A 25,564-nucleotide genomic window follows, 5' to 3' on the forward strand; every position below is an offset into this window, starting at 1 on the left:
AAAACCCCTGAAAGATGAAATTCCTCCTCCATATGAACATGTTTTGGGACTGTTTGAATTCTCCGAAGCGTCAACGCTGCCACTTTAGAATCCTCAAACATCCTGCAGCATTCAAAGTGTGTCTTTAAATGTCTTCAGACACATCTTAAAGGAAATTCCAAAACACATCGGAAGACATGAACACAATCTTTGACTGTGTTTCACATTTAATTTTCATTTGAAGCACCAGCTCAACCATCAAAGCTGGTAAAATGCTTCATCCATTTAACTTCATGTAGAAGGCCAGTCATGATATTTGTCAAAGTGCTTAAAATAAAATCAAGGAGCTCGTTCCTACATGCTTGGTTTTCCTTGGACCCCAAAAACATATCATGTTTCGTATCTTGTTTTCCCAGGAGTTGGTTGAGTGAATATTGGACTTATATAATCATATATATATATTCATTCTCCTTGAGTGCCAAGAAAGGCACCTATAAATATGAATGTTTATTATAATTATCCAGTAGACAGAAATCTGACTCTTAATAGTTAGTTATGTCAGGCGTGTGTCTGCTAGCTTTGCTAGAGTTCTTCTGCTCCTGGTGACCAAAGACAATGTAGCTTTAACTGTGTTAGTTTGGCGGTTAATCAAGTAATTGGTTAATTGATTCATTAATTGTTTTGTTCAAACAACTATTCAAAAACCAAGTACATTCAATTTGCCGTAAGAAAAAGTTAAGCATGGAATATTTGCATTTGAGAGGCTTGAAATGGTGAAAATCTCCCCATTTTTTTTAATGAACTTCATTTCATCTCTTCCTGAAACTATTGTATGTCAGCTGAAGTGTTTTATCTTCTTAGGACGCCCCATTTCTAACTAGGAGCACTACTTGTTAGATCTCTGAATAATCAAAACCCAGTCACATGTTCAGTGTAGACCCTCTGTGTCAAAAAGTGTGCGCCCCCCTGTTTATAGATGAGACCTCCGGGGTGTGTGTGTGTGGACTCAGTGAGGTCCACTGTAGTCCGATGATCTAAAAGAGTTCATTTGATGTGGCAGGGGTCAGATGTCGTCTGAGTCACAGAGGGGTGTCACCATGTTCTGGCCAGCAGCAGCAGCAGTGATACAGGGCTGCATCAACACAGATCTTTAGTAAGACTAGAGGAGGAGTCAGGCTCGTTCAGAAGAAGATCACATTCTATGTCATGAAGAACAGGAACAAAATGTTCAAAATATTGAGATTTTTGGGGGTTAGTTTGCTCACCAGTGATTGAAAGCCAACCTCAGATTCATTCTCTTTTTAGAGCAAACTTTTTTTGGTGGTTTTGTCTCAATATAGTTGTGGGTTTCTTTTTTTTCTGGCTGCGTCTGCCATTAATGCAGCATCTTCCTGGACGATCTGATACCCAGTAGCTACGCCTTTTATAGAGAAATGTCCCGGCAAATTAGCAAACTAAGAAAATACAGGCAGGGTCAACACATGCTCCACCACACACAGCAAATCCTACTGATTCTGCCTATAAAACATGTTACTCTGGTAACAACACGACTCACCCTATGGTGTCGACATGTAAAACCATAGCCAGCCCTACACATAACAACAGCAACTCTATATTTTCAACACATCTTACCATGCTTTTAGCTTCTTTAAAATAAAAATAAAAACCAAGAGCACATGAGCTCCCTGAAACAGCACAGAGCAGTTTGGTCAAGCTCGCAGTACCTTTGAGTTCTCTATCACACTCAAAGTGCTCTATTTTGGGCAATATAGTGCTCATGGAAGCAGCATGGGGGAGATCCCCTGAGCCTTTTCTCCATAGAAGCTGATGAAGCAGCATGGATCGGAGCATTGTGGAAGCATATAGACTCGTGCTTTTCTCTGAAGTGAAGCGTGCTTGTTATCGAAGATGAGAAGAAGTGGAAGGCTGTTGAGGCAGTGATGAAGACGGAGGCCTACCTACACAGCTTGTTACACTCCAAGACTACAACAAAAACCGTGACCTACTGTAGCGATCTTAGTAAATCTCATCTCTCCTCCACATCTTCTACTTCCTCTCAATCATTTTTGTTTTGGGAAATAATCCCATCTTCTTGTTTCTTTGTTGTACTATAATGCAATTTAAAAATCCTGTGTCCTAACACTCCTCAGGTAAACAATCATTCATGGGTCATTTAGGAATTTCCAGCGTATGATTGTGAGAAGGAGAAGAGCATCATCTTAATTTGCAAAAATGAAAGAATAGAAGCGCTGCTTTATGCTATTTTTACATGATGCAGTCATGCAAGACGGTGGGAAACTAATATTTTTGTTGAACAAACACATTTGCAAAAGTGGTGTCGGAAGGTTTATGTTTTTAATTTGAAAACAAACAAATACGACGACGGAACATAATAGAAAATATCCAACTCACCTAAAGTGCTTACATAAGCATAAAGCTAGAAAACAGATTTAAATTGCAAGGAGAGAAGACATCTGTTCAGAGGTTTTGAAATATTAATGAATGCATACATCTCAATGTGATTGTGTTTTTTATTATAGGTGTCCTCCCTGTTTCCACTGAACTGAGAAAATCTGAGCTACTTTTTGACGTGGGTTAGATGCTTGTTCCTTTCATAGTACTAATCAGTTTCACAGCGAGAGGGTCAACTGTGGTGGCCCCGCCTACGGAGACCGACCCTGTGATGAGCGAGAACAAGTGCAGGTAACGGCCCTCTAGATCGCTGCGGGCCTTCGCTGCCACCTGAGCTCATAGTTCGTTCTCATTTGCAATGTTAGTGGTTCTCGCTGGCCTTCGGTAATGAGCCGGTTTTTTTTTTCAAATCTTTTATTGGCTCCACTCCTACTACTTTCAAGCCACAAAAGACAGGCATGTGTGCAGAGGCGACGGCCCCTCCCTCTTATTACCAACCCATTGTGAACCTTTTGACACACACAAGGGGGGCAGCGAAGTACTGGGTGGCGGAAAGTGGCGCGGGGGTGAGGACGGCCTCATTATCAGCCAGCTGGACAGCCCCGCTGTCCACTCCCCCCCCCCCCCCCCCTCTATACCATCATCCTCCCTCCCACACCCTCATCCCATCCAAGCTCCTGTCACAGATGAGAATAATGCTCTGTTGTCTGGTTCCCATTAGCCAGCAGTAGAAACATGACTGGGGTCCAGAGGGAGGATCCGGGCTCCAGAGTCCCAGAAAGACTGATTAGAGTTTATTGTCATACAGTTATACGGTTTTATTAAACACTGCCTTATTACCACACACTCATACTTAGCGATCACATAATGAAGACTCCAGACTCTTGAAAAAACAACTCCACTTGTGCTTAATATTGATAGCGAATGATTTTTAGAAATCGCTGAAGTCCCTAGCTAGATGCTAATCACGGGCTGAAGGATAATAAGCTGCAGATAAAGGCTTAATTAAAGCCCGGCAGCCATCTTGAGAAGGCTGTTTGCAGAAACAATCAGATAGGGCGCAGACTAAATAGGCTTATTGTGTTTTTTCCGCCGTCACGCTTGAACGACGTTCGATCTGGTGAGTTCAATCGTCCGATCTTTCTACGTTCTCATTAATCATGACCCCTGACAAAGCTCTGTTTCTTATATGGGATGTCTGAAGGTGTAATGTTGGTGAGAAATGTGATATATCAGGTTCTGGATACACTGATAGTACGTGAAACTATCAGGACATGACTTCCTCCTTCCCGCTCACATACTCCACAGCTCCGTCACAGTCCAACAGCTATCTGCCTAACTAGCCCTACCACATTTTCTTCCACACCAACTTCACTTCAAATGTGGAGTATTTCTCCCCCCAGGTTTAAGTCACACATCATCATCGCCTTTTAGTCACAAAGAAAGAGAAATTAGCAGATGCTTATGTTAGCTCACTTTCTAACTGCACCACGTAGGCTCATTCAGACCTTTTATTTAAGCCTTGAAAATCCAGAAACAGTGAAATACTCAGAACTAAACAAAGAGGACAATACTGCGTGAAAACAACTGCACGTTGACTTGAAGTGGTTTTAGACATCGCCTTTGTCCAACAGTTTACTGAGCCGACAATCAAGCGAATAAAACAATTCTATCATACTGTTCTTATATTGTATTTTTGAGTGATACCCCAAAATTAAACAATCAGCAGTAGAATACATCTATTTATATTTCATCAACGGAGAGATACATTCATGTGGCTTTGCTCTTCCAAATTAATTAAATGTAGAAATGACCAGCTTTATCCTTTTAAGTCTCCTTTGAAAAAGAACTTCTTCATCTCAGCTGCACCAACTGGTTCAAGACAGGTTGCATTATATAAAAAAAGGTTGATCCATGTTTTGTTTTTTTTGCATGTCTGAGCCGGTGATTTTTGTTATGACAGGAGCAGCACGGGAGATGTAGTATCTCTTCTCCACTTGTAATTCGTCAGCATTATTTTGTCCCCCGGCTCAAGTCAACCGCTGCTTTCTGACCGTCCCCGTCTCCTCCGTGCGTCGTGATGAGAGCAGAACAACATGCGCCTTCGCCGAGCGGCCCCCCCCTCTCTATTTATGCATATTACACACCGCTGGCCCGCTGCCAGTGTGCCATCCCAGAATACTCGGCATCCTGCTGCAGAGTGTGCAGGCAGACGACACAGCAGCTCTTCCCTTCCCTCCCGGCCTGCCTGAGCCACGCTGTCATTTATAGCTCTTAGTGTTGCTCCACAAACGGGTGTGACTCTTGTGACACATTGAATTCAGAGTGAACTTAGAGGCACGGGTGTGAACTGCAGGCTTTTTAGACTAGAAGTGTTTTAGATGACCTCCCGACAGAGCGGTGAAGCGAATGCCTTATAGATTTATTGATTTGTCTTTTTTTTGTCACCTACCTCTCCCCCGGGAAGCGTTCTGCTGAGTCGGCACCCTCTTTTAAAGCAGCGTCCTGCAGCTCTTTCATCGTTACGCACATTCCCACCTGGGATCTGACACTACGGTCCCCCGGCTTCACCGAGGGCCATGTGATAACTGTGCAGGGGGGAATCGGGCCGCTCATTCATATTTCATGGTTTTGGTGTTCAAATTCTCTTACCTTTAGGCTTTTGCTACACCGACACTGTCCTTTCACTTTATTAAAGAAAAGGTTTGCATCCTGCTGCCAATCTACAGCCACGATGCAATTGTCTTAGCGTAGCTGGAGACCAGGAGAATCAGATTTCACAGTACAGTAATCTAACAAATGTGCATCAGCTCCGCTGGTTGTCTTGCAACCTCACAGAAACGAGGAGACTCAGCAAATTGTTTTTTTTTTTTTTTTTCTGTGGAGGTTAAACAAATGACATACAACATGTCAAAAATGCACATTCAAGAGGTGTTGGAGGTCATTTTTTTAAAAAGAGCCTACCTTACTGTTTCCCCCTGCCTTCAGCCTTTATGCTCAGCTAGGATACTTGACACCTGGATCGATCTCTATATAGACATAAAAAGTTACACTTTTCTTTTGATAAAAAGTCAGTCAGACTTTAACCCATGTTAAAGATTGCATGCATGCATGTTAAAGATTTTAGTCTTAATTTTGGTTTCATGTGTGTCTACTTGCTGTTACAGATGCTTTTCCATCCTGTGAATAACAAGCTCAAAGTTTTAGGCTTTTTTTTTTTGTCATGAAAATAATATTTATTCAAATCTTTCACAACCTTGTCACAATACGGGAAAGTCGACCTCAGCAAGTTCAAAATGTACTCGCCGGACCATCTCCTCATGTCTATTTTATAACCACCATATCAATCCCCACTTCCCTCTCCTGACCTCTAGCAGTCAGGGAGCCGTCTCCCTGTTAGACTCCACCGCCGGCTCCTTCACGGAGCCACATCGGGACTAAATCAGGCCCACAGCAGCTCGCTATTTGTGGTCTGTCATCTGCATGTGGTCTGTCACTTTAAAGCCACAGTGTTTGGTGAAAATTCAAGGCATCCCAAACTCTAAAGATCTGATTTCGTGGGATAATATATTGCAAATAATTGACATTATTATGTTTGCGTATCATTCTATACTTTCTGATATTCCATGTATTCAAATCTGAACATTAAAATTTCGGTCAAAGTAGGTTTTAGGTATGTTTCTGCATGATGGCGTTGCTATACGTATATATGTATATTGAGTAACTTAGATGAACAATATGTTAGTTATACGTGTTGTATTGTTTTTCCTCGGATCTTCTGCGATTTAAGGTTTAGTTGCGTTGTTTGTGGAATATCAAGAGCTGCATATGGAACAGTATCCATAACGCTGAGTTCATTTCTTAATCCTCTGTGTTAAAGAATCCATTTCTCCTCGTCTATTCTAAGGTTGGATTTTTTCAATTCGCCTCGAAACATCCGTTACCATGGCAGCCGGTGATGGGCAGCACAGCTACACGATGGGTCATTAATTACTGTGAGAAGATGTCCTGCTTTACAACTGTTCACAGGGCAACCAACCAGTGCAGCGTATGACTGTGCAGCACTTTTACAACCATACAGCAACGGCTTTCTAACATCTTAATTAATAGCAATATAAAGCATTTGTATTTAATTAAGGCAGTTTTTTATACACAGAGGTCTACTTACTGTATAAATAGAGTACTAGCAGAAGAAACAAGTAAACAATGGTGTAAATGGCAGCTCATCAATACAGATCTGCGGTTCCCAAACCCAGCCATCTATATGGGGCCACAAGATAAAGTGGAGCGGGTCCCAATATGACAGGAGGACAAGAAGGGAGTCATAACCCTCCTTGAAATGATTATTATCTAGAGCCGAGATGATAATCATCAGCTAAAGAAAGATTGGAAGACATCAAACCCTCTTCTTTTCCTTATTAGCGTAGGCTGAGTTATGTGTACAGGTCACACACTGTCATGAAGGGACTTTGAGGCGGAGCTGGTTGCAATTATACATTAATAGAAGCTAAACCTGCTAATGGCAGCACTCACTAAAGCGTAGCCTCACCTCTCTCCTGCCCCCTTCTTTCCCATGAATCTGCCGATTCAGCACAAAGCACTGGAGGCTTTGGAAAACCAGTTTGCCTGCAAGTTAATATATCATGTGTGCAATACGCACTCGCGCACACAATGACTGTTCAACCCGATTCACAGTCATTGTTTAGTCCTCATCCTCTAATTGAGAACATTGCTAATTATTATTAGGAGCCGATTACCGTATCCTGTTGTTTCATTTCAAACCAGCGCAAAGCATCAACACCGCTCTGGGGATGAGCAGGAAATACACCTATTGGATTTCTTCCTATTCATTCCACCCTAACGTTGTGTCTTCTGTGCGGCGTTTCTGGTTTGCGCCAGTTGGCGTAGCGGCATCTTATTTTCTGCAGGCGGCATGCCAGGCTGTTTGGTTGTTCAGGGAGATTTGTAAAGCGGGAGCGACACGCCCCATAAAAGGTCTATTGTGCTGCACTTTAATGCACGTCGGGCCCCAGACTGATGTCAGGGCCTCAGTATGGGAGTGACCCTCTGCTGATCATACACAACCTCCTGCAGATACACACACACACACACACACACACACACACACACAGGCATTAACTTCTACACACACAGATTGTGCGCATGCTGCAGCACAGGATGACGTATAACCTGTTCATGTCAGCATCGGTCGCTATAGCGACCGATGCCGAATCCTAAGAGAATTCATGTTTTCTCCAACTGCTTTATGACCTTCAGGTCTCTAGTAGGCAACCAAGAATAGCAGCACTGTTGAGATTTCATATAACATCTGTTTATTGTAAAAGCGGCCATTACCATGCAAAGATGTTTGTTATTGTCGGCATTTTTTTTATTATTATTATTATGTTTTTATGTCCATCAACAAGATTAGGTAGCTTATGTTTCACTTCACTTAGTTTCCAATATATCTTCACAAGTTAGAAATATCATGGAAAGATTTTTCAGACTGGAAGAATCATCTGATATCTAGGACTTCTAAACCAGTGGTGAAACATCAGTAAATTCCCAGACAAATACATTTGATCCGGAAAAATTAACCTAAAGAACAAATGATCAGAAAGTTTGACCGGAGCAGCTTTGTGGTGCATTAAGCGATGCATTTTCTATATTTATAAAACGTAATGTGTTGGAATATCTTAAAACACACAAACCAGCACATTTACCACGGTTGGAAACACTCTGCTGTGGAGATGTCGATCGAAATGGAATTTATAAATCGACTGAAGAAAGCAGACGGAGTTAGTTTCATGGTCTAACTACCGAATTATGTTCTTTGCTGTTCTCAAAAATCCTTGGACGTCTTTTGTGATTTGAAACACTATGAGGGTTTTTGAAGATAAATGGCTTTGGTTGCTATATATAAAGTCACCAATTTGCTCCACTTTCTGTTGCCTCCCTCCAAAAATGAGCACTTTAGGTTAAAATATTGCCATTATGACTTCCCACAAAACCGACAGACAGAGACTCATAAGCAAAATTCTCTTCATTCTAACGGTAAGCATTTTTACATTCACCACAGAGGTGGAAAGCGATCTCTGGACAGCTATTGATGTCAAGATGCAGGCGGGATAGAGAGGCCAGAGTCTGTTTACAAGATGCTCATATCCGCCGGGGACCGCCTGACATTGAAGTGACCTCGGAGAGTGCTGCATTCAGCCTGTCTCATTGCCAAACACATGCACACCCGGGCAGATGTACGTAAGCTCGGCTTCATACGCGCATGCAGCCGGACAATGAAGCACACCGGCTGCAGAAAAACCCACATGCACCCACACGTTGTTAGACATATGTGGGAGAGTGATGGCTGCAGATATACACGTGTGCACACAAACACACGTGTGCCCACCGACCGAGCAGCGCATTCTACTGGATTACTTTAATTCAGTTAGCTTTGATTGGTTTAGAGCTTTTTGAAATATCACCACCACCGCTATTCACAGGGGCCTCGCTGTTATGAGTGCGGGGGGGTTCGTGCACCGTCCTCAACGTGAAATTGAGTTCCGGTGGGGGTGCATGGCTCGTGTTTGGCTGATGGAGCATTTCCAGATGCAATATATTTAGACCGTGCAGGCCTCCTGCAGGTGCTGCAAGCCAAAGATTGATCATCCTTATGAATAAAACAACAACACGGCGCCGTGAATGGCGGTGTAGCAGCTTGTGCGTCCGAACGTGGACGGAGGAGAAATTAAATTAAATGATAAACGAGAGCGTTTGACACTCATATGCATTCATTCAAGTGTGTTTTGCCGTATTAATTAATCTATTGAAGGGGATTACAGTCCAGATTGAGCGCTCATTCATCCAGATCTCACTAATATAATCTGCCTCTAAACATTTCATAGCGACTTATCTCTCTGAGCTCTGCCGCCGGGTGAGCGATATTTATTCTGTTGTGCTGGAGTCTTAGGCTCCTCTGTGAGGGCTGAGAAGGAGTTTATCTGCATCCAGCGGCCTATCGCAGCTCCTTTTGTGCCCCCCCCCCTTCCCACACCAGCCCTCCATCCCGCCCCGTTTCGCTGTTCACACCCCACTTCCTGCTAAATCCCATTACCAGAGCCAGACGCCCCTCTCTGCGCTGTGTTACGGACTTCAAGCAAAATCATAAATAGGCCAAGCTGTTGACTACAGATGCTGCCGAAAATACACTTGCCATGTTCCCGTTCCTACTCCTCCCTCAACTAGTTTTCCTCCCCACATTGGGATTTCTTTGTGATGTCACTGTGCGATGTCATCCAGCACTCGGTCCAAAAATGCCTTACGCAAACAGGCGTGGCAGAGTGCACTATATTCTCGTTTTCCCTCCCAAACACGTTGTTTTTTCCAATATCATGTCGTGAGACTGAAGCGGCAGCGTGTCTGCCTTTCAGTAGCAGAGCTCCGCCGAGACAACGCTGCCCACTGAACGATGTGCTTTTTACTCATCCGTTGAATATATTCCCCAGAGTGACACTAATGGATGCCACAATCCGTTCCACACCTAAAAAACACACACCCTAATGGATGGCTTGTGACACTCGACTTATTATGGTGCAGTGTTGAGCAATGGAGAAGTAATCTGTTGAACATAACCACACTGTCACACACGTCATACACATCCCTGAATGATCCTACAGACAATGCAGTCTGTAAAATCTACCCCAGCTTTAAACTTCAGTGGAATCCTCACCATAGATGAGGCCTTTGAAGATGTTTTCTGCAGTGACCTCACTCACTCAGACAGAATGATGGAACCACAACCATTAGCCGCCCCCCCGACGTTTCAGAAGTCCGTCACGGGTCACATGTCGATGGGGATGTGAAAGAACGGAGGAGGGAGTGGATGAGGGCTGGGTGGAGGGATAAGACCAAGTAGAAAGAGACGGGCAGCCCATGAAGGAGGTTCAGGAGAAGGCCAGAGAAACACAGTCGGTAGGGGCGCGCAGTGCTCGGTTCATTCAGTCCCAGCAGGGTAACGGCTGTGTAACTACAATCCGCTAATCCCGCATGCTGGCAGAGACCCAGGGGAGTAAAACCAGCCGCACCAGTACTAGAGCCCCGGCTCCCACACCAGCTGGAGCCGCCCGCCAGCCTGCATGACTGACTGCCACTAACCCGTGCTAACAGGCTTGTGGGAGCATTCAGATGATGATGGAGAGGGAAGGATGTGCCTGTGTGCTTTTTTTTTTAATGTGCATGAGTGTATTAAAGTGGAAGAAATACAATCACAAAGAACAGGGAATGTTTGTTGCTGATCAGGGTTTTCGTGTTTGCGACGAACATTCAGAGGCAGAGATGCTCAGGAGGCTCAGATAATGTTAATATGTAGTGAGTATGAGCGGTTACTAACAAACCTGGATCTCAAGTTGCATGATGGGTAATGTAGGCGCTGGGTTTTCACAGGGAATAAGAATGCGTGGTTCCGCTGCATTTTCAGTTTGACTGAACAATGCAAGTCTGAGTGTAATGCAAAATCGATGGAGTTTTCTTTTAAGGGCTTTAAAGAGGACAGAAAATAAAAAAATAAACATGCAATAGGTGTCAAAATGCAGGGTCAGAGTATTGGTGACTCTGGAGATTTAGTTGTTTCCACCATCTGTTACAGGGATCAAACCTGTGTCCCTGCAGCTACAACATCCATGCTGAACCTCCGCGTCTCCGATTTCATTGTTTATGTGACCCCGCTTTGTGAAACGCTAATCTTATTGACAATGTTCACCGTGATTAGGACTGTGGGAGTATGAGTGGGCAACTCTCTGTGTCTCTTTACGTTATTACCCGCTGAGCGTTTGAGCAGCGTGCTACATCTGAGAAAGTAACAACTCCAAAGTCCAAACAGAGTTTCTCGGCATATAGAGAAGATGAGAGGCTCATGAAATTGTAGCTGAAAGTATATTTCAATTTATAGGAACATAATTAGCTCAAACGATGTATTTGATCTCGTGGTTGTTTCTCCGAGCCTCAGAATCGACGTCCGTGTACGGTAGAGAGGGAACCCTGGTTGTGGCGGTCTGGAGTTGTGAGGAGCTTTGCACAAGATGCCGTCTAATCCGCTGTCTCCCCGGAGAGATTAGCTCTGTCACCAGGGCTGGGAATTAAACCACGACTCGTGTTGGAGATACTGACACAGACACAAAGCTGAGACTGGACCAGGAGAGGGGGGGGAGGCTAGCTGAGACGGGTGTGCACTTACATGTCTTGAATAAATAACTAGAATAAACCTTTATCAAATAAAAATCAATTATAGTTTTGAAGAGGATTCCCAAGGCTGAAGTGGGTTCTATGACCCATAATCTGTATATTGGTGAACTAGGTAAACTAGAAGAAATGTTTTGTCACTCACATTTTATTTACTTTAACATGTAACTATTTGGCACCCCCTTAAAAAAATTGAATTTAAATATGGGACTAAATAAATCTGTTGGCTTTCCTTTGAAGGGAAAATCAACCTTCCCACATTCAGAGCACAGTGGGTTGCTGCGCTTGAATGCACCAGCACAGAAGAAAGAGGCCGTGAGCACAATAAGAGGAAACACTCAACCCAAGGGAAGGTCTTTTGAGCAGCAAAAGAAAGCTGCCTTGAGTGTTCCAGCAAATGTATCATCAAAAGTTTTAAGTTCAAATGTGTCACAGAACTGGTCAGCGAGAGGTCGCGAATCTCTTTCCGTAACTATGGTACGGTTATATTCATGTTTTGGTGCCGTTTCTAAGTGGGCGCTCACTTCCTGTCACAGAGCCAGCTACTGAGTCAAGAGCCGTTCCTGCTCCGAACAAAAACCGGTTCACCCTCAAACTTTCCAGCCGCCCGGCCATGAATGATTCACACTGTCCTAAAGGGCTATTTTGGTTGGCAACAGCTGTACAGGGCAGAGTTTGCTTCGTACAAAGTAATAGAAGATGATAGATGAACTATCTGAGGTCTCAACTGAGGAAACTTCAGCTCTATTCAAAAATGCTTAATTCATCCTTAAAGTGGCAACGTGTGGCAAAACAATTGATTCATATGCATAAAAACGGCAAGAATTGACGTTGAAGAATTGACTTGGACGTTGTTTGCGTGTACAAACCAATCCCAAAATAATTATAGAGATAATTGATTAAACAGCACCATTTTTGATAATCATTCATTTAAATGTATCAAGTCATTAATCAATTAAGAATGCAAGTATTACATTTTCCGACTCCTCGAATGCGATGATTTTGTCAGTCTTTCATTTTACAGTCATTTAAAGACGTCACCTTTAGGCTCTTGGAAGTTGTGACGTTTCTCACTTCTTTTCACTTTTTCAGTGCCCACACATTTGGGTTTCTTGAGTACCGTCCAACCCATAAAGTATGAAATAAGACAACCCAATCAGTTTTTCTGTGGGTTGCTCTGATCAGAAAACATGTGATTCAACGAGTCATTCAGATTTGGCTCCCCTTCCTATTTCACAGGCAGGTTCATTAGAATATATTCAAAAAAAGTAAGATAATGAATGAGCCTTATTAAAAAAGATCACAAGTGATATGAAGAGTACGTTGAAGTAGGATTGTGACGCTGAGATCAGAAAATATTATATCAAGTCATGCTCCTTAGAAAGGAGCTTGGCTTAACTGATCGTCCTTTAAATAAGTACGACGGGGCAGCAGTCTGTTCCCGGAAAAAGGTTCATATCTGAAAGCTCTGCACTCACATTTTATAGGAGTCTTCCCCTCTCTCTCCTCCTCTCTTAATGTTCTCCCTCCTTTCTCTCTTCTTGACGCTTTTCTTATTGAGCTGCAGCCGATGGTGAGTGCAAGTGGTGATAGAAATGAATGATTTTATTGGTCGCTGAGGCTAAGCTGGCGTGCAGAGGACCCTGTTTTATCCGGGCTTTGCCTCGTACACTATGAGCTAGGGGACAGATTTCCCCGCTGGACAGGCAGATGCTTTTTCGCCTCCAGCGCGTCGTGGAAACTGAATCAGAGCCGGGATAAGACGTCTGTCACACTGAGCTCTCGATGGGATCCAGAGCGCCCTGGTGCATCTTACATAATTTTTCTGTTTTTAAAAGACACAACAGATCATCATCATTTATGGACTTAATGCCGTGCAGAATTGTCTGAATGATGAATTTCTTTACCACACGTAAATCATAAGTGTCCGAGTAGTAAGACAACATAAGTTAAGTCAGATAACCACATAGATTAATGTTCTTCTGGTCATAATGTATTTCTCCCACTGCTGTACCATCAGTTATTGTCCATGCCTGTAAAAACACTGGCATTTATATGGAAATGTCAAAAGCATCTTAAACTGCAGAGATGCTCACTATTGAATTCACATTGCTGTTCTGTGTGTTGGTTTATATCATGTTCTGTTTCTCTCTATCAGCAGCACTGAGAATATATTTAATAACAGTGTATATGATTACATGTTTCACATGTTTTCTTCTTCATTGTCCGTTTACAGACTGCACTGAGGAGACGAGGAAGCAGGGAAACATTTAAAGACAAGAAGTCCACCAGTCAGGTAAAAAAACAAAATCTAAAAATATGTTTTTGTCCCTTTCCTCTGAATTCACAACCATGAAGTAGTATATTCTATATGAATAAAAATGATAAGGTTATTGCATTGATGAACCTCACTCTTGCACTGCTTTACCACCTCCCTTCATTAAGACAAAACACATCCTGCTCCTGTAAATACTCACTAGGGCACCAAATGTGGATTTGTCCACCACAGAAAGTAGTCCCCAACAAATGCACCATTTACTCCTGTACTCTTGCCAACTGCTTGTTGTCAACAAGGTTTAACCTGCTTGATCCTATGCTTTTAATCATGACACCCTCATCCCTATCGCCCCGCTAGGAGGACAGTGCAGACCTCCGGTGCCAGCTCCAGTTTGCCAAAGAGGAGTCCAGCCTGATGAGAAAAAAGATGGCGAAGCTCGGCCGGGAGAAGGACGAGCTGGAGCAGGAGCTCCAGAAGTACAAGTCGGTTTACGGGGACGTGGACAGCCCCCTTCCTCTGGCCGAGTGCTCCGGCGGCGGCCCTCACACCACCCGAGAGGCCGAGCTGCGATTGCGGCTCAAGCTGGTGGAGGAGGAGGCGAACATCCTGGGCAGGAAGATAGTGGAGCTGGAGGTGGAGAACCGCAGCCTGCGCGCAGAGAACGAAGACATCCGCTGCCAGTACGAAAGAGACTGCTTTGGGCGGGAACCCTTCTCCAGCATGCCCTCGTCGCCATACGGCGGCGACGCGCTGGATTCGGCAAACGAGCTGCGGCGCCATCTGCAGTTCGTGGAGGAGGAGGCCGAGCTTCTACGCCGCTCCATCTCTGAGATCGAGGACCACAACAGACAGCTGACGTCCGAACTCAATCGCTTCAAGTTTGGCCCCAGCAGTACCTCTGTCGGCGAGGAGGGCGGCGAGGTGGGCTTATTCAAACCTGGGAACGGCGGGAACGGCAACAGCTCCAGCAGCGGCCTGATGATGGAGGAGCTTAAATCAGCCAGGATGCAGATCAACGAGCTGAGCGGAAAGGTGATGAAGCTGCAGTACGAGAACCGGGTGCTGATGTCCAACGTGCAGCGCTGCGACCTGGCGGCACACCTTGGCCTGCGCACCGGCAGCCCTCGGGACAGCGAGGCGGAGAGCGACGCGGGTCAGCGAGATGCTGCCGAGGAGGAGGAGGCAGGCCAACTTCTTCTCCTCCACCCCAAGAGAGAGGGCCCCATCGGAGGCGAGAGCGACTCCGAGGACATGTTTGAGAAAACGGCAACCACCTCAGGGTTCGGAAGCATCAAGCCGTCCGACGGCAGCGAGTTCAGCGCCACCGACCTGGCCAACCGCAGGAGAGAAGAGAGGGAGTCGTTCAGCAACGTGAAGCGCGAGGCGGAAAGGCTCGGGAAGACGGTGGACCGTCTGATCACCGACACCGACAGCCTGATCTTTGAGGGCCGACTGCTGGTAACGACGGGGGAGAGTCTGGAAGGAGGGGCGCCGTCTGGGTCCAAAGCGGACACCCAAGTCCTGGACACCATCAACACTCGCATGAAGGCTTTCCGCACCGAGCTGCACATCTTCATGGAGAAGCTGGACTACGTTGGGGAGGGGCTGAGAGAAAGGACAGACGATCTGTCGCCCATGCCGAACCTCACAGAGTCCAGCAGCTTCCTGTCCACAGTCACCTCCATGTCCCGCGACTCCCCCATCGGCACCTTTGGAAGAGACCTGGTTACAGACTTCCAGGTAAGTTCAATGGATGACCTTCTAGAGGCCTTGATACTGTTTTAAAGGGGACATTGCTCCGTATGTTTAGATGCTTTCTTTCTGTGGCTGCTTGATTCTTTTGGAAAAAGGGGGGGAATATCAATCAATAGAGTAATACAATGATAATAAAGGAGAAGGCCTGTCAGCCAGTACAATGAAGAACAAGCCAATACATTAGAATTATTAGCATCCAACCTCAAAAGTGTCTGATAGTCCGGAGGATATCATGTTGCAAGAATGAAAGGCTGGAGACGAGACAACATCTCACCAGATGGCTAACTGCTTTCAAAAGCAGCAGACAAACATCTGTAGTCTGCGATGTCCCGTCAATTAACAAATCGCCCCGAGGGGGAAAAAAACACTTGACAATTCAAAATGTGAGAATTAATTTTGGTTTTGATTGAAAGTGTGCAGCCATTAGTCGACCATTGAAGGCCAAATTAAACTCAAAGAGTTCCTAAGTCAGCACCGTGTGCAAACACTCAGCTCTAATTAAAGTGCATCTTTAGTCGAACACATTCTATCCATAGTCTTGCCTGTCAATCTCATTAAGTTGTTGGCAAACAGCTTTGAGGATAGGTTTTGGATCGTTTCAAGTCTATCTTAATGCAACGTCCATGTGCCCGTATGAGATTGAGTTGCCCTCTGGGTAATGCAGGTGCCAGGTTTTGACAAGGAAGAAGAACACCAGGAATAAAAAAAAAGAGAATATCTCTCTTTTTGTGACATGAATGCAATTTAAAATGGGTGGAGAACTCTATTTTTAAAGTCAGCCAAAGCGAATAGAGAGACATTAGTTGTCGGAAAAAATTATGGTTTTCTTTGAAAAGATTGGTTTTCGTTGGACAGTGTTTCCTTTCTGAGATGCCCGACCTCATTTAAACTCCCTCTGCTGAAGCCTCACATCAATATTGGCTGAAATGAATTGCAAGTACAGTGGTACAGTCCCCTATTTCTTACTGAGGAGACGTGCTTCAACAGGTGGGGAGTTAGTCACTTATCATAAGCCTTGACAATGATGGGAACCAAGCATGGGATTGGTCACCCACCTATAGAGACAGCTGCGATCAGAGCATCATGAGACACGTTAGATAGACTTGAAACATCCGAACCTATAATTAAAAGCCTCAAGAGGAAATATTGAAAGACTCCCGAGACCCCCAGACGTCCAGTGCCAGCCGAGTAGGAACCCCCACTCCGACATGAGCCACCCAGCTCTACCACACTGGCACCGCTGCAACCGCCACCCCTCCCCCGACCCGCCATCGCTTCCCCCCCGCTGCTGCCACCACATCCGCATCTGCATCTCCATGCACATCCTCATAGCCAGCAGCCCCGCCTGCCTCCTTCCCCCCTGCACTCACTGTCTGCAGCCGCCCTGCTTCCAGTCAGCCAAAGGGAGGGTGCTTAGGAGGGTGCTTGAGAGGGTGCTCGGTATGAATGGAGAACTAAAAGGAGTGATGGCAGCTACTTCCATTTGGCTTCTTTCAAGGCTTTTCTCGCCATGTTGCATGCATGATGACATTTAGTCAATACTTTTCTCTACAGCTTGGCTACACCATGCCATCATTCGTGTGACTCATTATGACACACACACATGGTTTAGCTATTATGTTTGCAAAGCATCACAAATGATCACGCGCACATACGCCCGATTGGCAACTTGGTGTTGCCAAGGAGACGAAGCATAAAAATCGTGTGCACTTTCTAAAATAACCACTGTTTAATAAAGAAAAACCCAGAGAGTTGCATGGTGTGAGTTTCCTGTGGAAGAACCTCGCTGGCTTGGCCTCCCGCTATCTGGTTTGATTGCAGCTTAGCGTAAGTCAACATGCGGTGGACTCTTCCAGAGCAGGTTCATTGTTTCTGTGCTGCACGATCAGGCAGACATCTTGGGTGTGTTTTCCAATTGGCCAGACCGCCGTATTGGGATAAAAAACATAGAGCTCTGCAAACATTTTCTCATTTCAAGAACCCAATCTGCTTTGTAGAGATAATGGAAGGGAAGCTGCCTTCATACTGAGTCTATCCAGGGATTTGTTCCTGCTTTGCTCCTCTGCTGGTTAGTCCGGGTGAAGCTGGGTGGTTTAGTCAAAGCTAACCGCTGCACTAACAACTCACACCTGTTCAAAGCAATAAGGCCCTCGTCCCTTGAGGGCTTTGGAAGAAAGTCAATAGAAATAGTCACTGCAGCAGCAAAGAGTAGGGTGTTTATATATGTAATCTATTTTTAAAAATGAAGATGTATAGAAGATTCACCAGAGGGGGAAAAAACTGAGATGTTTTCTCATAATTACTACCTCAGAGTCCTATCATTAAAAAAATATTAATAATAATAATAATAAAATAAATATATATTTATCTCATAATAATTACAGCTGTATCAGATGATCTCATACATCTCACTATTATAAGATCTCGGGATGACCAAAGATCTTATGATATGATGTTTCAGTCAGATCTTGTAAGTATGAGATCTTTACAAGATAATTATGAGCTCAAAGTATAAATATGGAAGTGTTTTTCTCATTATTGTGCACACTAATGACAAGATTTTTATTTACTTGTAAGGCGTAAAAAACCTCTCCGGTATCTCGAAATTCTGACAAAACTTGTTAAAGTTTATATTTATTATTTTATTAAGCCACATTTGGAAGTATAGAATAGTATGGAGAATGTGGCTCCTGTTTTTTCCCCCTCAGTGAATCCTCCACTCTTGTGTAGAAAGTTATACCGTAGCATAAAGTTCCCAAACAAGGAAGGAAATCAAATAAAACAAGCATGGCACTCTCTTAAAGCTCGGCTGAAGCCTCGAATGTATTTTAAACCCTGTAATGTTTAATGTGCATCAAGCAGGCTGGAGATGCAACTCCCCTTAGCCGGCTGCTTCTACGCCACGCGCGGCTGTGCACAGGCATGTGTTGGAAACCTTTAGTGTGCTAGCTCTTGCTCTGCAGTTTTTTGCCGTGGTATCTCTATTGGTTTGGATTCATGTATCCCTCATTGCATGCGCTTCATAACAAGTGTTTTGCATTCTTTCCCCCCCGATTCCCTCTCTTTGTTCCTCTTTGTGTTCCCGCCAGATGTTTCAGCCCATGATTTTGTTCATCCTCATTCTCGTTCTCTTCTCATCTCTGTCATACGCCGTCATCTTTAAGTTGGTCTTCCTCTTTGCGCTTTTCTTCGTACTCTAGCCCGTTTGGCCTCCTCCACACCGTGTAGTCTGTTAGTTAATTTCCCCCTCCCTCTGCTTATATTCTTTACCCATTTTCTGTTTCTGTTTTTGTTTCGTTGTCCCCGCCCGCTTTCTTTCCTTGTCCCCTCACCTCGTTTGTTGTCTCCTGTCTGTTTTGTCCACAATCCACCTCACCCACCACCACTACCTGCTCCCCTGTATCCTGCACCCGTCACCCATCCCCCTTACACCCACCGTCCAACCCCCACTGCCCCCCTTCCCTCCTCTTCCCCACCCCACGTCACTCACAGTCCGGTCAGAGGGATGAGCTGGAGTGGCGTCTAGGACAGGAGCGAGGCGTGGAGCCCCAGAGCCAATGCCAGGGTGGGGGCCAGGCCCAGAGCAGGGGAGCCACGGGATTCACTAGGTACCACAGGCCCCTGGCTTTGAGAGCAGAGGTCAGTGCCTCCTCCCTCCTCCATCTCCCTTCCACCTGTGGTACTGAGTTGACACTGCCTCCACACTACAAACCCTGCACACAGGCCTTCTATCAATCTGGTCTCTGTTTTTAATCATTCAAATGGATTCAAAGCCAAATCTGCTGGAGCGATAAGTCCTTTCTTTCCCATGGTGAACTAAAACACAGCTCTGCAGGGTCTGCAGATGCTCCAAACGCATATCATTTTTAATATAATTAAATTTGAACAGGGATATATGTGAATGAATATATATTTAGTCATGCTTTAAAAAAATGCACAAATGTGTCACATCACGGTCACACAGGGAGTGAATGTTGGTACAGAATGTTTGTTTTTGGATTATCTGTTGGCCCGAGAAGCAGTGCACCATGGGACTTGACCTGTACTACAGTGAAGCAATTAATAACATGTACGGGTGCAGGTCAATTCTGAGGAATATCTACTGTACTTCCATGTATATACACATTTAAAGTCAATCATATTGATGCTGTTTGTGCCATAAGGAGCCTCCTCACTCCTTTCATGAACTATACATTGGGTTGAGTTTGCATTTGGGTGGTAATGAACAGAAGGTAGCTCAGTCATGTCTAGTGACACTCCAGCCACAGTCACTGTAATGATGAAAAAGATTTCACTCCACTCACTCTACTTCCACACTAAATATCCGCTCCCACATCCACTGATCTTTATTTATTTATGGTTCACTTGCTTTTGGTTTAACATTGTCTTCCCACCTTTTAGTTTATTTGGGCTTGATTTGGAAGAAACAATAAGAGAGTAGATTGTATAGCTACTCCAGGGTTAAGAGCAGTTATGCAATTCTAGCGCATGTATTGCACCAAATGTTTCAAATAGTGTGTTGTGTCATAAAAAAACGCTATAGCTGATTCGTTGCCCTCTTAAACAGTGTGAGAGAGCAGCCACACGCGGCTACAGCATCTCGACTTGTTAGGCATACAGACAGTGTATCACGGCTGAGTCTGCACTCTGTGCTGACGCCCTCTGGCACCGGTTCATCACTACCGGCTGCACCGTCATGGTTTCGACTCAGCAGATTAAATGTATGTAAAAAGTGCAGTTCATGCAGAAGTGTCACAAAACACCGGAAGCACAGAAAAAAAAAGAAAAAAAGAGGCAAGTGGTAACGTGGTAGCACGCCTCAGCTCCATTAAACCCTTCAGTGGCTCGGCTGTTTTATACACCGACAATTGCTGGATGCTGTGATTCATAATCGCCGCCTCATGCTTGTGTTCATAGAGAAAATTGCCCCGCTGTTATGAAATGTAGAGAACCGGCTGCAGCGATGTGACACATTACATTACTATAGACCTGAGGTCTTCAACGCTTTCCAAGCGAAGGACCCGGTGGCTGATAGTGACCCGGTGGAGAGACCCCCCATTACATATCGTATAAAATTGCTTTGCTTATTAAACCAGGACAATAATAATGTATAGTGCAGCCTATAGTGCCATGTATAACAGTACTTTGTAATGATGTAGGCCATTAATATAATAATTATTGACAGATTCATATTTAATTCTATATTGGCATTTCTACATCACAATTTCACAACATAATATAACATAAACAGGGAGATTTATATTTGCTAATTATTGGTTGTATTCATGTTGAGGTCTATTTTTGGACATATTTACATTTTTGGAAGAAAAAAGTTTGGGATCACATCATTTCGGGGACCCCCTGCAGTAACTCTGCGGACCCCTAGGGGTCCCGGACCCCCTGCTCTGCTATAAACGCTACAGTAAAAGCACATTCGTGTTGATTTCTTTGTGTCCCTGTGCTTCCTGCCGCAGCGTAATCTGCGAGGTGGAATGAGTGAATGGGAAAGCGGCGGGGACATGGCAGGATTAGCGCTGTAGATTTGCATTTGACATTGGGCCGACAGGGAGCAGATCCAGGGTCAGCACACGCTGAACAGCTCAACTTACTGTTGCAGGGCACCGTAAATACCTGCATGCGGGAGGAGAGGAAGAAATGGCAATTTCTAAATCAAAGTCTGCACTTAAAGTAGTGTTTTAGAGGGACAGACAGACTATTGAGTTGAAGAATCATTACATTCAAAATCATTAACATAAGCATCTCATTTCCCTTTGAGCATTTTATCACCTGTAGTAAAAAAAGATGCATTCAGTCCCTTGTGATTGCAGTATCAGGCATATACCATTTTATCTTGTAAATGAAGACAACTAATAGGATTTTAGTCGTGTTTTATTTTGGTGATAGAGTAGATGTTGAGAGTTCGATATTGGAAGGTGACCAAATCCACCTTCCAGCACCTCTAAATGTCGCTAATTGACATGTTATATCTTGTTTGTTTAAACCGTATATATGTATAGAGTACATAAGTGAGCTGCTGTCTCATGTGAGGTTATGTGCAACACCAGTGTTTGCCCAAGAGCCTCAGCTTGACGCCAGATCTCCAGGAAGTAGTTTTTACTTCAGAGGTGCTTGAAGGCAGATTTGTGTTACTTTTGGAAAGAGTCAGGCTAGCTGTTTCCCACAATCTCCCGCCTTTACCTTAAGCTTAAGGACTGGTACTTTAAGATTTATGTGCTTCCGTTTGAGCATTGATCAAAAAAACTTTAAAGATGCTGGAGGAAGAAATATTGAGTCCGGATGGGAAATGTGCATCATTAAATTATAATCACTTCCCGAGTCGATGAAGGAGAAGGTTTAATGCTTTTCCTCCTGTGTGAACATGAGGATTTTCAGTCCCGCTCTGTGAGTTTTCAGTGGAATTTGAAGATGAACAAATCTAATCAAGCATAATCATCTCACACACAACCCCTCGTGATTTTGTTTGACTATCAAATGAAGCTTTGCAGAGAGACAAACAGAGCGATAGTGGGATGTCAACACGGGATAGAACTTCTCCAAACTGTGGGTAAAGTGAGTGTTGTGCTGTGCTGTTGTGGGTTCAGCTCCGGGACACGGCGGCTTCCGACATCCAGTTCCGTCTGGAACACGAACGGAGGCTGAGAGCGGCGGCGGAGGAACGGGAGGCGGGCGTCTCTCTGCCTCAGGTACAATCATGCAGTCGGTCACGCCATGTTTGAATGCCTTTACACCAGTGCACCGCCATCACACTTCACTCGTTCTGCTATATATGCTGGAGTTTGAACATGATTTTAATTAAGTGTCACCACTGGAGAGGCAAAAAAGTTTTAGTTTAATATCCATGCTTACGTCTTAGACATAGATTGATGTTACACTGCCATGCGACACAGTCCACTAATTCCCTTGTTTCTGTACTTGCAACAGGCAGACGTCACATATAGAAAGAAAAGAAATTGCTTGTAGAAGTATGGGTCTTTAAAATATAAGCATTTTGTCATTTTAATGCACACAATAACATACATTGTTGCCCGTAGAGTTGGAATATTTACTTTCCTGACACAATCCTCTGTTTATTCCTATTAAAATGCATCAGTAATCACTTTTGACCAGGTGCAATGATGACATTATGTGTCCCAATTACCCAGGTGAAATGAATTATTGTTCCATCTACATGGGCGACCCATATATATTAATGGCATCTTCCCTTCCACGACAGGAGGACGAGTGCCTGCATCTGGAGGCCCAGCGTGGAGGTCTGGAGCTGCAGGGACTTCAGACTCATGAGGTGCCCTGGCCTCAGGAGCGAGCCGTGCTGCAACAAGAGGTCCGCCTCTTCAGGCGCAACACCATCATCTTCTACATGAAGCTCCGGTGGATCCTCATGCACTGGAGGCTCGGCCGCAAAGACAACTCCGGAGAGGAGACGCTGCCGACGGAGGTGAGTCAGAGGTTTCGTGAGTTGGAGGAATATTTAGATTGTGTGATCCTTTTAACACATAAAAGTGTAAATTATGGACTAAAAAGTAAAACAACAACAAAAATGCACATTGGTGACATGTAATTAAGATTCTCGGAACAAAAAATATGCAATATTTACACATGTAAATACTCTACATGCCACAGTACATAGTTCTTATTCGTAATCTTATCTTCTTGTGCTTCCGGTTGATGAGACTCGTCATTTGTAAGATTCATGTTTGGTTGGTTTTGTTTCGATTTTTCGGGAATGTTCACATGATGAGCATTCATAGCTCTGCGCTGCAAATCCCCGGAGATGATTGAGCAGTTTGGCCGGCACTGTGAAGCCTTCCTCCCTGAATTTTCTGTTGACATCAGTTTATTCATGAAGCATCTTGTGAAACCTAATTTGCGCCTTCAAAGGCTGCAGCAGTGAAAAGCCCACTTGTGCGTTGCAGGATGTACACCACCCGCCCTTGACTCGACATTGACTTCAGAATGAATTACAAAATCTACAATTACAATGTGTACATCTATTATTCACCCTGTGTAGATTTTCTTACATGCCTCCTCAGCGAATGAAGGAACGCTCCTCGTCCATTCGCCAATATAGTAGCTATCTAGAGCCTCCAACCACAGCAGGTCCTCTCAAAGCTTGAAGAAAACAGGTTATTATCATAGAATTGCTGGTACATAATGGCATTGGGATCACAATCACTGGTTGAAATGAATGACTCGTACTCCTAAAGTATTTTGAGGTACCCGCCCTGAGTAGTACTCCTAACTTCTGGTACCGACTAGTCCTTATACTGTTTCCTGTATGAAGCGTGTGCATATGCCTGTACTTGTCTGGTGGGAGGGACTTAGAACAGACAGGGGAGAGCTGCAGGTGTACTTCCAAATGTACTACTATCTACCCTGGGGTACTTATGGGTAATATAGAATTTGTGCCAAATGATAAACTGCCTACACCTCTAACTGCATGTTCATTTATTAAACTAAATACAAAACTAAATACATGTAACTGTGACTGTGAAGGGTCGTGTGTTTAGTGTATGTGACTGGACACCACGGCCAAGGTGTTTCTCTTTCTTCTTGCCCATTGCATGCTGGGACAGGCTAAGCAACTGTGACCCCCCCTGAAACAGAATGTGTTATAAAAAAAAAATGAGTGTATGAATTAAAACCGGCTTTTGCATGGATGCATCATCTGTTCCAGTTTGAGAAGTTGGAGGGCATCCCAGAGTTGGGAGTGATAACGGAGCAGTCGGAGGGGGAATCGGATCGAGACGACAGACTGTGTTTACAACAACCTTCAGGGAACGCCGCCGACCCCGGGCCCATCCTCATCGTCCCTCTGCAGTCCCCCGATCGACACCTGCAGCATCAAAGACAGGTGCTCACACAGTTAGGGAAGGAAAAAAAAAAAAGATACACTGAGTGAGTTTAGACATTTAGTTTAGCCTTTCATTAATTCTCTCTTTTCATTGTGTTCATGTTTGGCAGCTGCTCATTAGGAGCTGTTTGGCACGGCATGCACATAAGAATTTTGGCTTAGATAACGAGTTACAGGCGGTAATTACTTGTGAGTACACCCAGTTTTTAGGCTTATTGTTCTCACAAAAACACACAGTCTCATCAGTTACATGCAAATGGAGACAAAAGGAGTTTGTGTTCCTCAGGCCGCTGACTGCTGTTGAGATCGGCTTTCACGACGTCGGGTGACCACTTTGCCCCTCTGTAAAACTAAAGAAAGTACATAAGCATTTGGGTTTGGATGCATTATTAATCTGCCCTAAGTGCTCTCCTTTGCTGTGTTTTGATTTTTTCTTCCCACCACATCATAAAAATGGTTTGTTCTGCGATCTGACATTGTTGCTCCACCCTGCGAGCAGTTTTAACAGGCGTGCCCAGTAGACTATATTAGGCTTTACGCATGAGAGCCCAATTGCAGACTTGCGTTAGCAGGAATTTGCACACATGGCTACTACGGCGGAGCAGTCGGAGTGAGATTATAGTGTTAAGCCCTGGGGAGGTCATTGAAAGTTTTCACTGAAGACTTGATGATTTAGGCAGGGCGGCAGGGCGGCGATCAGGATCCGTTCCTTCTGGTGCTGTTGATGTATGATACTGTTGAAGTATGTATAACTACTGTAAAGGAGATGCTTTTCAGCCAGTAGTTGTGAACCTTCATCTCATTTATTATCGGGATCATCAGCATGTAAAACCAGTGATACTCCGCATGGTGACGTGAGGACCTCCCAGTGACATAACAGACAAATCAGCTTGACATACCTGGAAAAACTCTTTCAATGGCAAACACATTTACTAAGCTTTGCTGTGCCGTTCTTTGCACTGTCAGCTCAAAATGGGCCCTTTATATTGAAATATTAAAAAATATCTGTGTCACTGCATCTTGCCAAAGCTCCT

The 25,564-nt window shown here is 44.4% G+C and overlaps 1 protein-coding gene across 5 annotated transcripts in view; it reads left to right on the plus strand.

Moving 5' to 3' along the window:
- mtcl1 (microtubule crosslinking factor 1) overlaps window positions 1-25,564 on the plus strand; it is a 68,999-nt gene that overhangs the window by 8,902 nt on the left and 34,533 nt on the right. For 4 of the 5 annotated variants that reach the window (XM_084007365.1, XM_084007367.1, XM_084007368.1 and 1 more), the window contains exons 4-9: window positions 13,862-13,921; window positions 14,261-15,643; window positions 19,151-19,297; window positions 22,261-22,362; window positions 22,893-23,114; window positions 24,354-24,530. In XM_084007365.1, coding sequence (XP_083863491.1) covers window positions 13,862-13,921; window positions 14,261-15,643; window positions 19,151-19,297; window positions 22,261-22,362; window positions 22,893-23,114; window positions 24,354-24,530 — 2,091 coding nt within the window. The remainder of the gene's footprint in view (window positions 1-13,861; window positions 13,922-14,260; window positions 15,644-19,150; window positions 19,298-22,260; window positions 22,363-22,892; window positions 23,115-24,353; window positions 24,531-25,564) is intronic. The other variant, XM_084007366.1, reaches the window with a different exon arrangement.

Source organism: Eutrigla gurnardus (assembly GCF_963514095.1).
Source record: "Eutrigla gurnardus genome assembly, chromosome: 4".
NCBI classification, from domain to species: Eukaryota; Metazoa; Chordata; class Actinopteri; order Perciformes; family Triglidae; genus Eutrigla; species Eutrigla gurnardus.